General features: G+C 38.8%; 1 protein-coding gene across 1 annotated transcript in view; it reads right to left on the reverse strand.

Moving 5' to 3' along the window:
- Positions 1-6,951: 6,951 nt before the first annotated feature.
- The window catches only part of LOC127484098 (zinc finger protein 157-like), a 61,140-nt gene continuing 53,094 nt past the window's right edge, over positions 6,952-14,997 (reverse strand). Inside the window, 4 exon segments of the mRNA XM_051823132.2 lie at positions 6,952-8,043; positions 8,045-8,954; positions 11,687-11,779; positions 12,021-12,147. Coding sequence (XP_051679092.1) covers positions 7,980-8,043; positions 8,045-8,954; positions 11,687-11,779; positions 12,021-12,147 — 1,194 coding nt within the window. The 3' untranslated portion in view covers positions 6,952-7,979.

Consider the following 14,997-nt stretch of genomic DNA (forward strand, 5'->3'; position numbering starts at 1 on the left):
CGGAACCAAGATGGCGGCAGAAAGAGACGGTCATGTCACTTTAACACTGCTTCAATTTTCCACAATTCAATGTGACCAAATATCCCATTGGTGGCTGAGACTCCAATTGCATGAGTAATAAATCTAAAGCAATTTTTGGAGGTGACAAATTGGCTAGATAAAATGGGACCCTATAAAGCCCAAATTAAGTCAAATAAAATTGGCCAATATAAAAAAAATCAAATCATTCAAGAAGTGAAATGTATTACATGGGGACAGTGTTATGGCGTAGCAGATTAAACCACCATCAGCAGCGCCACCATCCATATGTGTGCCAGTTCAAGATGTGGCTCCCCTCCTCTTCCAATCCAGTTCCTTGCTAATGTGTCTGAGAAAGCAGTGAAAGATGGCCCAAGTCCTTGAGCCCCTGTACCCATGTGAGAGACCCCTGTGAGGCTCCTTTTTCCTAGTTTTGGCCCAGACCAGCCATGGCCACTACAGCCATTTGGGGAGTAAATCAGAGGATAAAAGGTCTCTGTTCTATGTAATAAAGAAATCTTTTTAAAAAACAAATGCATTAGGGGCTGGCACTGTGGCATAGCATGTAAAGCTGCCACCTGTGATGCCAGCATCCCATATTGTGCCAGTTTGAGTCCCAGCTGCTCCACTTCCCACCCCAATCTCTGCTATGGCCTGGGAGGGCAACAGAAGATAACCCAAGTCATTGGGCTCCTGCACCCATGTGGAAGACCTGAAGGAACCTCCTGGCTCCTGGCTTTGGATGGGCACAGCTCCAGCTGTTGTAGCTGTCTAAGGAGTGAACCAGTGAACAGAAAACCTCTCTCTCTCTCTCTCTTCTCTCTCTGCCTATCTGTAATTCTGCCTTTCAAATTAATAAATAAATCTTTTTAAAAAAAGAAAAAAATGAATGTATTAGAGAAGGCCTAATTAGCATAAGGGTGATTATTGCCTCTTCTTCCACATTTCATAGTTCAATGTTGCCTGTTGCAAAACCTAGAAAGAATAAATGACACTTCATGGTGGATTATAATCTTAACGCTATTTGTCATCTACTATGCTCCATATCTTATAACACATATTTTTATTCTGTTCAATAATTAAATCAGTTGTCATCCATTGAGAATGTGGCCAATTTACTCTTCAGTGCTTTATCAGTAGACTCAGTCTGTTTGCTTTTACCTTGAATGGCCATAGTATATCTCATCAAGATACATATGGGACATCTCAACAGCCTGGACATAATGCACAACATTTTCAAAGATATTAACTGCATCCACCTTACATGAGGGACACAGGTACAACATCATACTAATGACATCCTCACCCAAGGAAATCCATTTCACACAACCTTATACCTTTTGCTAACAAGGTACTTTGTTACAAGGCACCTTGGTAATAAGGCAATGTATGCCTTATTCATAAACTGATTAATCTTCATGATGATATTTTACAAATCATTACATGCTAACCAGGGCCCCTAGGAAAAACACTAGGATCAATCTAAATGAAACTCAGTCAGTGTCTTTATTGCTCTCAGACTTGTTCACTTTGGGGGCCTCAGCAACATTCTCTTATGTTTTCTGAGTTCTCTAAATGTTCTATGACAACCATTAGTTCTCAAATGCTATGAAAGTTAGAAACTCTCTCCCTTGGAACCATGATACTCACAGTGAAATAAAATTTACTGCCTACCTCCTGTGCTCTCCTGGAAATAGCATCTCCTGTAAGCACTGAGCCTGTGACTTTCCACACCCAGTTGTCTACTGTGACTTTGGGCTTTGAAGTAACACATTAATATCTCAGCATGCATACTGAGGCTTTCTCAATATATGGTGGAACCAAACCCAGACTCTGGAATAGTCCACTTTCCAATGTCTATTCTCTGACCCACTAACAATGTAGTAGGCATCAATAACCAACATCAATCAATAAAAGCTATTTAAATTAGATTCTCACTGTTATGTGGAATGTTGATCCTATTATGGTTTTCTGGGTATATGCATGAGTTTGCAGTCCAGAGGCCCAAAGCTTATAGGTAAGCAATCAAAGGTGACAAAGAGTGTGACATAAATCCCATTCGTTTTGGCTAACTCAAGCCTTGCTAGGAAAAGATTTTTCACCTAGAATGATAATTAAGGCAAAACAGACCTAGTTATAGGGTCAATATACAAACTAATGATGAAGCTACAATATTGGACACAGGTATTTTCAATGACAACATGATACCCTAGTAGCATTTGATCATATTAAATGACATGCTTTAAAACTGCCCTAGCTTTCCATCATAACCTTCATGAATCTCCTATTATAATTATCTCAAATATGGATTTCCCAGATGTGATAAACATAATGTTTAAGTCTTCCACAAACATGAGACTACTTAAATACATTTGTGGAAGAAGTAAATTAAAATGTTTGTTATGCTCCAAGTGTTTTAAGCCTATGTGTATAATTTTTAAAAGTTCATGAAAAATATGAAAAATTTTAGTTTCAAAACTATCCATATGAAAATAAACTTATCTTTTAATTTTCATTTTCCCATCAGTTTTTGTAGTGATCTCATATATAAGCTGTCCCTTCACCGTGTTGACATTAGTAGATAAGGTCATTGGAATGTAATCAGTGTTACAAGTTAGCAACAGAGGTGTAGCCTTCTTGTTAGGAGTAGTGGACCTATAAAAAGTGGAAAAGAGAGCATTATTCCTCTGCATGCACATGCTGAGGAAAAGCCATATAAAGACTCAGCAATAAAACTTGAATCTGCAGACACCCATCACCAGAAAAAAAGGAAGCAAGCACCTTGACACTGGAACTCACAGCTTTCAGAACTGTGAAGAATAATTTTATTCTGTGTAACTGAGATCATATGTGGTATCTTCCTATGATATCCCCAGCAATTAGAGACATGGTAGCACAAAATTTGGGGTAATTTTTTAACAACTACTTAAACATGTGGAAGTGGATACAGAACTGGATAATGGATTGTAGAATGGCATGGTTTAATGAGCATACAAGAAATACAAATACAATAGCTACAAAAAGAATTAAATACCTTGGAAAGCAATTAATCAAGAAAATCAAAGATCTTTACAATGAATATTACAAAACATTAAAGAAAAAATGGAAGACACTAAAAATGAAAAAAATTATCGATGACCATGGATTGTAACAATCAACATCATGAAGATATCCATACTACTGGAAGCAATTTACAGATTAAATGTAATCCTAAACAAAGCATCAATGGCATTATTTGCAGACCTAGAAAAAATGATGCTAAAATTCATATGGAAGCATGAGACATCTCAAATACCTAAAACAATCTTATCCAACAACAACAAAAAAGTCAAAGGTGTCACAATACCAAATTTCAAGACATTACAGGGCAAGGGCCAGCACTGTGGCATAGTGGGTAAAGCCACCATTTGCAGTGCTGGCATTCCATATGGGGCTGGTTTGAGTCCCAGCTGCTCCACATCTGATCCAGCTCTCTGCTATGTCCTGGGAAAGCCATAGAAGATGGCCCAAGTCCTTGGACCCTTGCACCCATGTGGGAGACCTGGAGGAAGCTCCTGGCTCCTGGCTTCAGATTGGTGCAACTCCAGCCATTAAAGCCAATTGGGGAGTGAACCAGCAGATGGAAGACCCCTCTCTCTCTCTCTCTCTCTCACTCCCTCCCTCCCTCCAACTCCAACTTTCAAATTAAAAAAACATATTATAGGGCAATTATAATCAAAACAGCCTGGTACTGGTAGAGAAGCAAATGTGTAGACCAGTGAAGTGGAATAGAAAATGCAGAAATCAATCCACACATCTACAACCAACTTACTTTTGACAAAGGAGCTAAAATAAATTCCTGGAGCAAGGACAAACTCTTCAACAAATGGTGATTCTGAGAAAACTGGATCTAGGCATGCAGAAATATAAAATGGGACTCCTACCTTATACCTTACACAAAAATGCACTCAAAATGAATCAAAGACCTAAATCTACAACCCCATACCATCAAATTACTAGAGAACACTGGGAAACACTGTAAGATGTTGGCATAAGCAAAGACTCTTGGAGAAGACTCCAGAAGCACTATCAAAGCCAAATTTGATAAATGGGATTACATCAAACTGAGAAGCTTTTGCACTGCAAAAGAAACACTCAGCAAGGGGGCCAGAGTTGTGGCCCAGCAAGTTAAAGCCCTAGACTAAAGAACTGGCATCCCATATGGGCACCGATTCTAGTCCTGGCTGTTCCTCTTCTGATCCAGCTCTCTGCTGTGGCCTGGGATAGCAGTAGAGGATGGCCCAAGTGCTTGGGCCCCTGCACCCACATGAGAGACCCAGAGGAAGCTCCTGGCTCCTGGATTCAGATCAGCACAGCTATGGCTGTTGCAGCCATCTGGGGAGTGAACCAGCAGATGGAAGACCTCTCTCTCTATCTCTACCTAGCTCTGTAACTCTTTCAAATGAATAAAAATAAAACTTAAAAAAAAAAAAACACACACACATCAAAGTGAAGATACAACCAACAGAATGAGAAAATGTTCTCTTTTTTGAAAGATTTATTTATTCAAAAGTCAGAGTTACACAGAGAGAGGAGAGGCAGAGAGAGAGAGAGAGAGAGAGAGAGAGAGAGAGAGAGAGGTCTTCCATCCACTGGTTCACTCCCCAGATGGTTGCAACAGCTGGAGCAGCGCTGATCCAAAGCCAGGAGCCAGGAGATTCTACTGGGTCTCCCATGCAAGCACAGGTGCCCAAGGATTTGGGCCATTCTCTACTGCTTCCCCAGGCCACAGCAGAGAGCCAGACTGGAAGTGGAGCAGCCAGGCTTCGAACTGATGCCCATATGGGATGCCAGCACTTCAGACCAGGGCATTAACCCACTGTGAGAAAATGTTCTCAAACAATGCAACTGAATATCCAGAATCTTAACAACAACAAAATAAAAAATCCAGTTAAGAAATGGGCAAAGGACTTGGACAGGCATTTCATAAGATAGTAAATCCAAATCACCAACAGACACTTGAAAAAAATGCTCAGGATCACTAGCCATTAGGGAAATGCAAATCTAAGCCACAATGAGCTTTCACTTCACTCCAGTTAGAAAGGCTCTCATACAGAAATTTACAAACAACAAATGCTAGTGAGAATGTGGGGAAAACAATACCTTAATTTACTGTTGGTGGGAATATAAATTGTTGCAGCCATTGTGGAATACAGTTTGGAGATACCTCAGAAACCTGAATATAGACCTAACATATGATCCAGCCATCCCTCTCCTGGGAATTTACCCAAACCAAAAGAAATTAGCGTATGAAAGAGTTATCATTACACTCATGTTTTTTGCAGCACAATTCACAATAGCTAAGGTATGGAATCAACCTAATCATCATAGCTATGTCCATCAACTACAGACAGGATAGAAAAAAAATATGGTATATATACACACTATGGATTATGACCCAGCTGTAAAAAAAAATGAAATCCCGTTTTTTGCAACAAAATGGATGCAATTGGAAACCATTATACTTAATGAAATAAACCAGTCCAAAAAAAAAAAAAAAAACCAGAAATAATGTTTTCCCTGAACTACAGTTACAAATACAGAGGCCCAAATGTAACATATTGGACAGAACGGACATTTTGAGATGCAGTGATTGTATACAACCCTTGTTTATTCTGTTGAGAAATGATTTTTTTCTTTTTCTTCATACTATTTGTTGAGCTGTTTTACTTAGTGTAGGGTTAAGTTTATAATCAGTAAGTAAAGTGAAAGTAGATTTTTGTAAAAATTTAGAGTGGGAATGGGAGGAGGAGGAAGAAAGGTTGAAATGTGGTAGGGAGGGAGGACAAGATGGACAGTGTGATGTTGTTCCTAAATCAGCATATGTGAAATATATGAAACTTTTATAACAAATAAAATTTCAAAAATGAGAAAATAAAAAAAAAAAACAAGAGCAAAAAGTTATTGTGTTATGGTGTCAGGTGGAAATGAGAAATACAAGAAACTGGAGAAAAGGCAATTATAAAAATAAAGAAACTTTGTTCTAGTCATTTGTGGAAGATCAAGCTTTTTTTTTTTTTTAAAGATTTATTTATTTGCAAGTCAGAGTTACACAGAGAGAAGAGAGGTAGAGAGAGAGAGAGAGAGAAAGAGGTCTTCCATCCATTGGCTCATTCCCCAAATGGCTGCAATGACCAGAGCTGGGCCTATCCAGGAGCTTCTTCCAGGTCTCTTACATGGGTGCAGGGGCCCAACAACTTGGGCCATCTTCTACTGCTTCCCCAGACCATAGCAGAAAACTGAGTAAGTGGAGCAGCTGGGATTCAAACTGGTGCCCATATGGGATGCCAGCACTGCAGCTGGCAGCTTTACTTGCTACACAATAGTGCCAGCCCCAGTAAACATTTTTCAATGCTGTATTTATTTAATATTTAGCTTCTGGATTTATGGTTGTACATTGCCATTCTGGAAAAGCCATGGTTGACCCCACCCAGGGTGTCTTCTCTCTTGGACACTTTATGGCTGAGCCACAATATACCTGCCCTTATCATCACAGGACAGATACATAAGAAACCATGAACAGATCCTTTATCCCAAGAATAGAATAAGCTAAACTATAGAATCTTTAGTTGTTTTTTAATTTTGACAACAGACACTCAGAGGCAGGAAATGATCTTCTACCTACTTGTCTACAGCTGGATCAGGACAGATTAAAACCAGGAGGTGAAAATTCAGTCTAGGCTTTCCATTTGAGTGGAAAGATGCAAATATTTGAACCATTACCTTCAGCCTCCCAATATGTGCATTAGCAGAATGCTAGAATCAGAAGTGAAACTGGACACAAATCTACATATTCATACTAGAGTGTGGACATCCCAAGTGCTTTATTAAGCACTGCAACAAAGACCTTTCCCCAAATCAATTAACTTTAAACATAAATGCATAATACAAAGCTTGTTCACAATTTTCCATTTATTCAATCTTGTGACCAACTGGGTTTCTACTGAGTGGACCTGTATAATCTGTTCTTGATCAACTGGCACATTTTAGTATAACAAATGTACAAAACTCTTTTCTTAATAATTTGTATTGAATATTCCAGCCTCTCTTACTGCTTACTCAAGTTAATAAGGTTATGAAAAGATCAGAGAAAATATCCAGTGATACACAATGACCTCAGGTTCCAAATCTCAGGAGATCAGTTGACAGTAGTATCTTGGCACCACAGAGTTCAATATATAGACCAGCTGGCTCACATTAGCCACCTACTCAGCAGCATTTTCTAGCATTTCACCTAGACTTAAGAAATGGCTTCTAAAGATGCACCACATCATGTATTTTCCAACATTCATGCTGCTAAGGAAAGAACTGCCATATATTAATACTTAGATATGTACCAGGAAGCTATCTGATCAATCTGTTGTTGATCCCACTAGCACTCTGTCCAGCTTCCCAGAGCAGATCATTATTTTGACTTCTACCACCAGAGATTGTGCTCATCTATTTCATAGCACTTCAGTTACCTTCAGAATTCAAGTAGCATTCATGAAATTTCTCTCCTCAGTGAATTCTGATAGTTTATCAGCTGTAGCTTATGGCCAAAGGCTTTTCAGTCATTACATTCATAAAACTTCTCTCTTGTGTGAATTCTTTTGTATTATAAGTTATGATTTATAGCAAAAGGATTTTCCAGTCATTGCATTCATAAGGTTTCTCCTTGTGTGAATTCTGTGATGGATTATGAGATGTGACTTATGGCCAAAGACTTTTCCTCACTATTACATTCAGAAAGTTTCTCCCCAATGTGAATTCTCTGGTGTTTCATGAGCTGTGATTTATAGCAAAAGTATTTTCCAGTCATTACATGCATGATTTTCTCCTGTGTGAATTCTCTGATGCATTATGTGGTTTGACTTCTGGCCAAAGGCTTTTCTACAGTCATTACATTCATAGTTTCTCCCTTGTGTGAATTTTCTGATACCTTATAAGCTGTGGCTTAAGACCAAAGGTTTTCCACAGTCATTGCATTCATAAGGTTTTTCCCCTGTGGATTTGCTGATGTCTGAGGAAGTTTGACTTATAACCAAAGGCTTTTCCACAGTCATCACATTCATAAACTTTCTCCCCTGTGTGAATTCTCTGGTGTGCAATTAAATGTGATTTAAAGCAAAAGGATTTTCCACAGTGATTGCATTTGTAAGATTTCTTATATGTGGAAGTTCCCTGATGTCTGCTGAGAGCTGACTTAGAGCCAAACGCTTTTCCACAGCGATCACATCCATAAGGTTTTTGCCCTGTGTGAATTCTCTGATGTTTGCTGAGGACTGACTTAAAGCCAAAGGCTTTTCCACAGTAATTACATTGATAAGGTTTCTCCCCTGTGTGAATTCTCCGGTGTGAAATGAGATGTGATGTAGAGCAAAATGCTTTTCCACAGTCATTACATTCATAAGGTTTCTCCCCTGTGTGAATTCTCTGATGCATCATGAGGTCTGACTTCCAGCCAAAAGCTTTTCCACAGTCTTTACATTCATGAGGTTTCTCCCCTGTGTGAATTTTCTGATGCCTTAAAAGGTGTGACTTCTGGCCAAAGGCTTTTCCACAGTCATTACATTCATGAGGTTTCTCCCCTGTGTGAGTTATCTGATGCTTTCTGAGTTCTGACTGACTGCGAAAGGTATTTCCACAGTCATTACATTCATAAGGTTTCTCCCCTGTGTGAGTTATCTGATGCTTTCTGAGTTCTGACTTCTTGCGAAAAGCATTTCCACAGTCATTACATTCATAAGGTTTCTCCCCTGTGTGAATTCTCTGATGTGTTGAACTTAAATTAAGTTTTTTTCTTAATTCAACTCTCTTGAGAGTTGATGTTTTGTTATTTTTCATAACATGCTGACTCAGATTTTTGTCCTGATTTTGCTGGTTGGTCCAAATCAGGTCATCCCTTTTCATGGCAACTGAAATGAGAAAAAAATAACCATGTCATTGAATCACATATAATTGTTTCTCCTGGCATACTCATTTAAAGAAATGAAGTTACTTGTTAAACAAGTGGTGTAAGATTTTAACAAAATAAGTACAAGTTACTTAGTTATGACCATTATTTGTTTTTTCTCTCCTTAACATGTTAATATATTCAATTGTACAATAGATTTACCAATGTTCACTCATGATCCTGTTTACAACCTGAATTTTTAACAAGTATGGCAGAATGGCTTTTGTATTCAGATATGTTAATACACTGCTTGGGACGCCTGCGTAACAAAACTGACAGTTTGAGCTGTGGCTACTTTGCTTCCAATACAGCTCTCTACTTATGTAAACTGGGAGGTAGCAAATGATGGATCACATGCTTAGGACCCTGTAATACAACAGAGAAAACTAAATGGAATTCCAGACTTTTGGTTTCAGACTAGTAAGACCTAAGTTTTGCTGGCATTTGGAGAGTGAGCTAATAGATCTTCCCCTCTCACTGTCATTGGCTTTATTAAAGATGAAACAACTATAGAAGATTTTTAAAGAATGAACAAATACTTACTAGAAATATTCACAAGCTGGCTAGCAGCCAATTATTCTCTGTTCCTTTTTTCCATAAAATTTTTATAAAAATTGTGTGTTTTGGGCTTCTGATATTTCAACCATAAATATGGGAAGGTTTTATTTGTTCATTTACTTGCAGGTGGAGAAGAATGAAATGTGGGGCCAATGCTGTGGTGCAGAAAGTAAAAGCCCTGGCCTGCAGCACCGGCATCCCAAATGGGTGCCAGTTGGAGTCCTGGCTGCTCCACTTCTGTCCCAGCTCTCTGCTGTGGCCTGAGAAAGCAGTAGAATATGGTCCAGATCCTTGGCCCCTGCACCCATGTGGGAGAACCAGGAGAGATTCCTGGTTCCTGGCTTCAGATTGGCTCACCTCTGGCCATTGCACCCAACTGGGGAGTGAACCAGTGGATGGAAGACCTCTCTCTCCCTCTGGCTCTATCTCTCTCTGCAACTCTGTCTTTCAAATAAATGAAATAAATCTTTAAAATAAATTAAGTGTGTCTGTACTCTAGGCAGGACCACATTTGAGGAACAATATTTGAAACTATGATTTTTTTTCATATTCACTCTTCCCAGGGAAACATCATTTAGGAGATATTTTAAATGAAAAATTGACTTTTATTTGCATTCAGTGACAGCTTCCCCATATTCCTAAGGAAACCTGACATCTTCAGCTACTCAGAACTACAACAGGTACAGAAAAGTCCCAATATACTGCCTTGGGTATACACTCCATAACAGTTTAATTTTTAATTTTTATTTTTTAAAGATTTATTTTATTTATTTGAAAGACATTGTTACCAGAGAGAGGTAGAGACAGAGAGAGAGGTCTTTCATCCACTGGTTCACTCCCCAGCTGGCTACAACAGCTGGATCAGTGCCGATCCAAAGCCAGGAGCCAGGAGCTTCTTCTGGGTCTCCCATGTGGGTGCAGGGACCCAAGGATGTGGGCCATCTTCTACTGCTACTTCTACTGCTATCCTGGGCCAGAACTGGATCAGAAGAGGAGCAGCCAGGACTTGAACTGGCACCCATATGGGAAGCTGGTGCTTCAGGCCAGAGCTTTAACCTGCAGTGCCATGGCTCCAGCCCCTCTACCAGTTTAAAGAGTTTGTTTCTGCAATCCAGGATATGTTCACCTTCTTTGAAAAGTGTTTTATATATCATTCTGAAATCACCAGCCCTGGTTCTTTCTTCTCAATTCTTTCTATAAACACTAATCTGTTATAAATTGTGTTTCTGGAGGTTTTTGATTAGTTGTCTCCTATTTTCACAGAAAACTCCATTTCCTGTGCCTTTCTTATCTTTTTGTTTGTTTTTAAGTGATACCAAAGAATAAGAGAGAATTCATACTTTAAACTCCAGTCTTTAATAAATCTGAGCCACTCAACATAAACCCATGAGGTTACTTGACCTTGGGTCTCAGAATCTCATCACTTTCATAGTGCGTCTAGGATCACTTATTCTCATGTTCCTATACAAGTTCCTGCTTAACGTCATGATTTCTGATGTCACAGCAGGGAGGTGTATTTCTGACCATCTCTTACTGTTTACTTATTTACTTACCTGAGAGTTGGAGAGAGAGAGAATGAGACACAAAGAGAGAATGAGACACAAAGAGAATGAAACAGAGGGTTGTCAGCCACAGGATCACTCTTCAATTGTTTCCAGCAATCTATAATTTTCCTATTTATTTGAGAGACACAAAGAATGTGAAAAAAAAAAAAAAGAGAGAAAGAGACAAAGAAATAGAAAGTCCACATTTATTGGTTTAGTCCTAAGATGCTTAAAATAGCAAGTTCTGTTCCTGGCCAAAACCATGAGTGGGAACTCAGTCTGAGCAATGAGTAAGAAACAAGTTTTTATAAGTTGTCAAATTAACAAGGAAGGAAAGATATAAAAGTGTAGAGAATGACAAGTTAGAATTTGGGGACTGTATCTAACCTATATATTCATGTTCACCAAGAATAAAAGAATTAGAGATAGAAATAGAATAGATACTCTAGATATTCTAGAATGCATGTGTCTGATGCACAAAACCAGCTGTCCTCTGGAGTAAGACTTGGGAAAAATTCATGGAAACAGCACCAGTCAACATCTGCTGCACTCTTTCTGCCTTGGCCTCCCTGCCCACTATGTGCAGACTGACCTGGAAGGCTTTGATTCAGGCATTCTTCCACCATCCATGGCTCTGCTCCTCGCTCCAACTTGAAGATCAAGTCAGGTTTGGTGGTGCAGTGCCCTATTAATGGAAACAATGTAAGACTGTGAAATCACTATCTTGGGTTATTTAAAGAACTATAGCTTGGTTCATGAGCTATGCAACAAATGTTCCCACCATTTGAAACCTTTCTTAGATGGTACACATTCATATTACTCATGGACTCAAATTCTATACCTGCCCATCACTGAACTTTATAAAGTGTTCATTTGTTTGTCAAATAGCAAGAAACTATTACCATTGAGTGATGGCTGTCACTCACCCAAGGAGAGGAGGCTGCTGTAGGTCTCCAGCATCACATCCCTGTACAGGATTTTCTGAGCATTGTTCATGTTCTGCCATTCCTCCCAGCTAAAGTACACAGCCAGGTCTTCAAATGCTATCATCACCTGTAATTGAAGACTTCTGGTCAACATCTCAACTCTATCACAAAACAGACTTTCAGTTGTGTATCTTGTATATGGGCATGAAGGAAGAAGGAATAATATGATTTCATTTTAGACTTGAAGCATTTGGACAGCAACAGAGAGGCATTGACAGGGAGTCAAACCTATGGTTGAAAGGCAGTGAAAAATGCCCAAGCTGGAGGGAAATAGGAGTTTCAGATCACAAAGGGCTATGTCTGTCAAAGGGAATTGCACAGCAGGCTGAAAGGGGGACAATATTGACTCTTGAATGAGCTATGTTAAAGAGAAGAATATAGAAGTGTTCAAGGAAAAAGTCTAGAAATCATCTATGATGGGAATGAACAGAGAAGAATTTCCAGGAAAATACCATGCACAGTCACTGAAATATGGCAGAGAAAAAATAATTTAAGAGAGGGCAGGCATTTAGCTTAGTGTTTATGATGCCAACCAAGATACTCTACCTCAGAATGCCCAGGTTGGATTTCCAGGGCCAGCTCAAGTTTCTAGCTCCCAGATAATGCAGACCTGGTGAAGCAATGGTGATGCCACCAATGAGGGAGGCCTAGACTCCATTCCTGACTCCTGGCTTCAGTCTTGCCCTACTTCTGGTTGGTATGGTTACTTAAGGAGTAAATAAGTGCATGAGAGCTATTTATCTCTCTCAGTCTCCATCAACTTCTTTCTCTATCAAGCTCATAAATATTTTTAAATAACAGAAGATTCAAGTAAGACATAGAATAGAAAATAGCTTTTGGCTTTGTCTCTGATTATTCTACTGAGAAACATTTGAAGAAATGAAAATACATTATAGCACTGATGGAGACTGTGGACTCAAAAGGCTCCATAGCCTTGGCAGTTCAAGTCAAAATTCTCAGGTGATCACTGACATCATAAATAAGAGTGTTCATTTTTAAATTAACTGCAGGAGTCACTGTGTACTTACTTTCCATGCAGGACCTCTGTCAATGAATTGTACTATGAGAATTAACTGTAAAACTTGTTCTCAAATAGTTTTTTATATTTTGTGTATGTGTGTGTGCACACAAATCGTTGAAATATTTACTTAGTATAGAATTGGTCTTCTGTGTATAAAGTTAATTAAAAATGAATCTTAATGGATCATGGGACTGGGAATAGGAGAGGGATGAGGAAGTGGAGTGGGAGTGAGGGTGGGAGGGCAGGTATGGTAGGAGTAATCACTACATTCCTAAAGTTTTACTTATGAAATTTGTACTCATTAAATAAAAGGTTTCTATAAAAATAAAGATATTACATGGTTTCCAATTCTGTGGCTTCAAATAAAATTGAAGCTTAAATATTAAAAAAAAGAAAAAATATATTATATCAAATTAAAGTGAAAACAATGTAACTATTTGCCCAAAATCAGAGCTTGGGAAAGTCTGCAGCACAATCTGCATTTGTGACTTACTGAAAGAAATTCATAGAGATTTGTTTAAGAACCTATAGTAAGCAGCAACATTGTGGTGTGGCAGGTTAAGTCTCCACATGCAATGCTGACAACCCAGGTGAACAGATAATTTGAGTCCTGGCTTATCCAGTTCCAATCCAGCTCTCTGCTAATGTGCCTGAAAGAACAATGAAAGATGGCCTGAATATTTGGGTCCCTTCCATCAATGTGGGAGACTCAGCTGAAGTTCCAGGATCTTGGATTTGGCCTGGCCCAGTTTTGACCATTGTGACCACTTGGGGATGAACCCATAGATGGAACGTATCTCTTTCTCCTTGTCTCTCCCAATCTCTGTAACTCCGTCTTTCAAATAAATAAATAAATCATAAAAAACAACCTGCAGTAGATTATTTTCTGCACACATTCCTTATCCTATCCCTGAATCTAGTTCAGCTCCTCAAAATTATTAAGGACTGCATTATCCTAACAATTCAAAAACAAGCTTAACTAATTTGTGTTTTAGCACTAAGTAACTCTTACCCTTGCAGAATGTTCAGTGTTTATTTCCAGGGTGGCACTAAAACACTGCCCACTACAACATCTATGTGACAATAAAGACTGTTTTGGACATCATGACCCCAAAAAATTAGCATAATGTACTCTAAGTTTGAACTCAAAACATGTAACAATTGTATGTTTTCCTATGGCAACAGAAAGAGACCAAATTGCCTTACTTAGAGGACTATGTTTCATAATCATTCCAAATTCATCAGTAATCTTATTTGTGTATATTCCCTGAGAATAAACTTTATACTTATTTTTGCATTTTAATTAATAAACATTACACATCTCCTAAAATGAAAAATGAAAACAAGCTGAGGAATAATTAAGAAAACAACTTACAAGGGCCAGCACTGTGGCACCTACAGTGCTGGCATCCCAAATGGGCACGAGTTCAAGTCCCAGCTGCTACACTTCTGATCCAATTACCTAAAATTGTGTCTGGGAAAGCAGTGGAAGATGGGCCAAGTCCTTGGGCCCCTACACCCACATGGGAAACCTGGAACCTGGCTCCTGGCTTCAGATCAGCTCAGCTCGGGTCATTGTAGACACTTGGGAAGTAAACCAGCAAATGGAAGACCTCTCTTTTTTCTCTCTCTTTCTACCTATCTTTGTAAATCTTGCTTTCAAATAAATAAAATAAATCTTTTACAAAAAGAAAACCACTTACAGGTGATGTATTAATTTTCTTTGCTCTTGGAAATATCTGGAGGTGCCCAGAATGACACCAGGAAGAAAAGGTGAATGGAAGGAGTTAAAATTGGCACACCATTGACCCAACTAACCAAAAAGAGGAGAGAGAAGACCCAAATCAATAAAATTAGAGATGAAAAAGGAAATGTAACAACAGACACCACAGAAAT

Source organism: Oryctolagus cuniculus, chromosome 15 (genome assembly GCF_964237555.1).
Source record: "Oryctolagus cuniculus chromosome 15, mOryCun1.1, whole genome shotgun sequence".
Taxonomy (NCBI): domain Eukaryota; kingdom Metazoa; phylum Chordata; class Mammalia; order Lagomorpha; family Leporidae; genus Oryctolagus; species Oryctolagus cuniculus.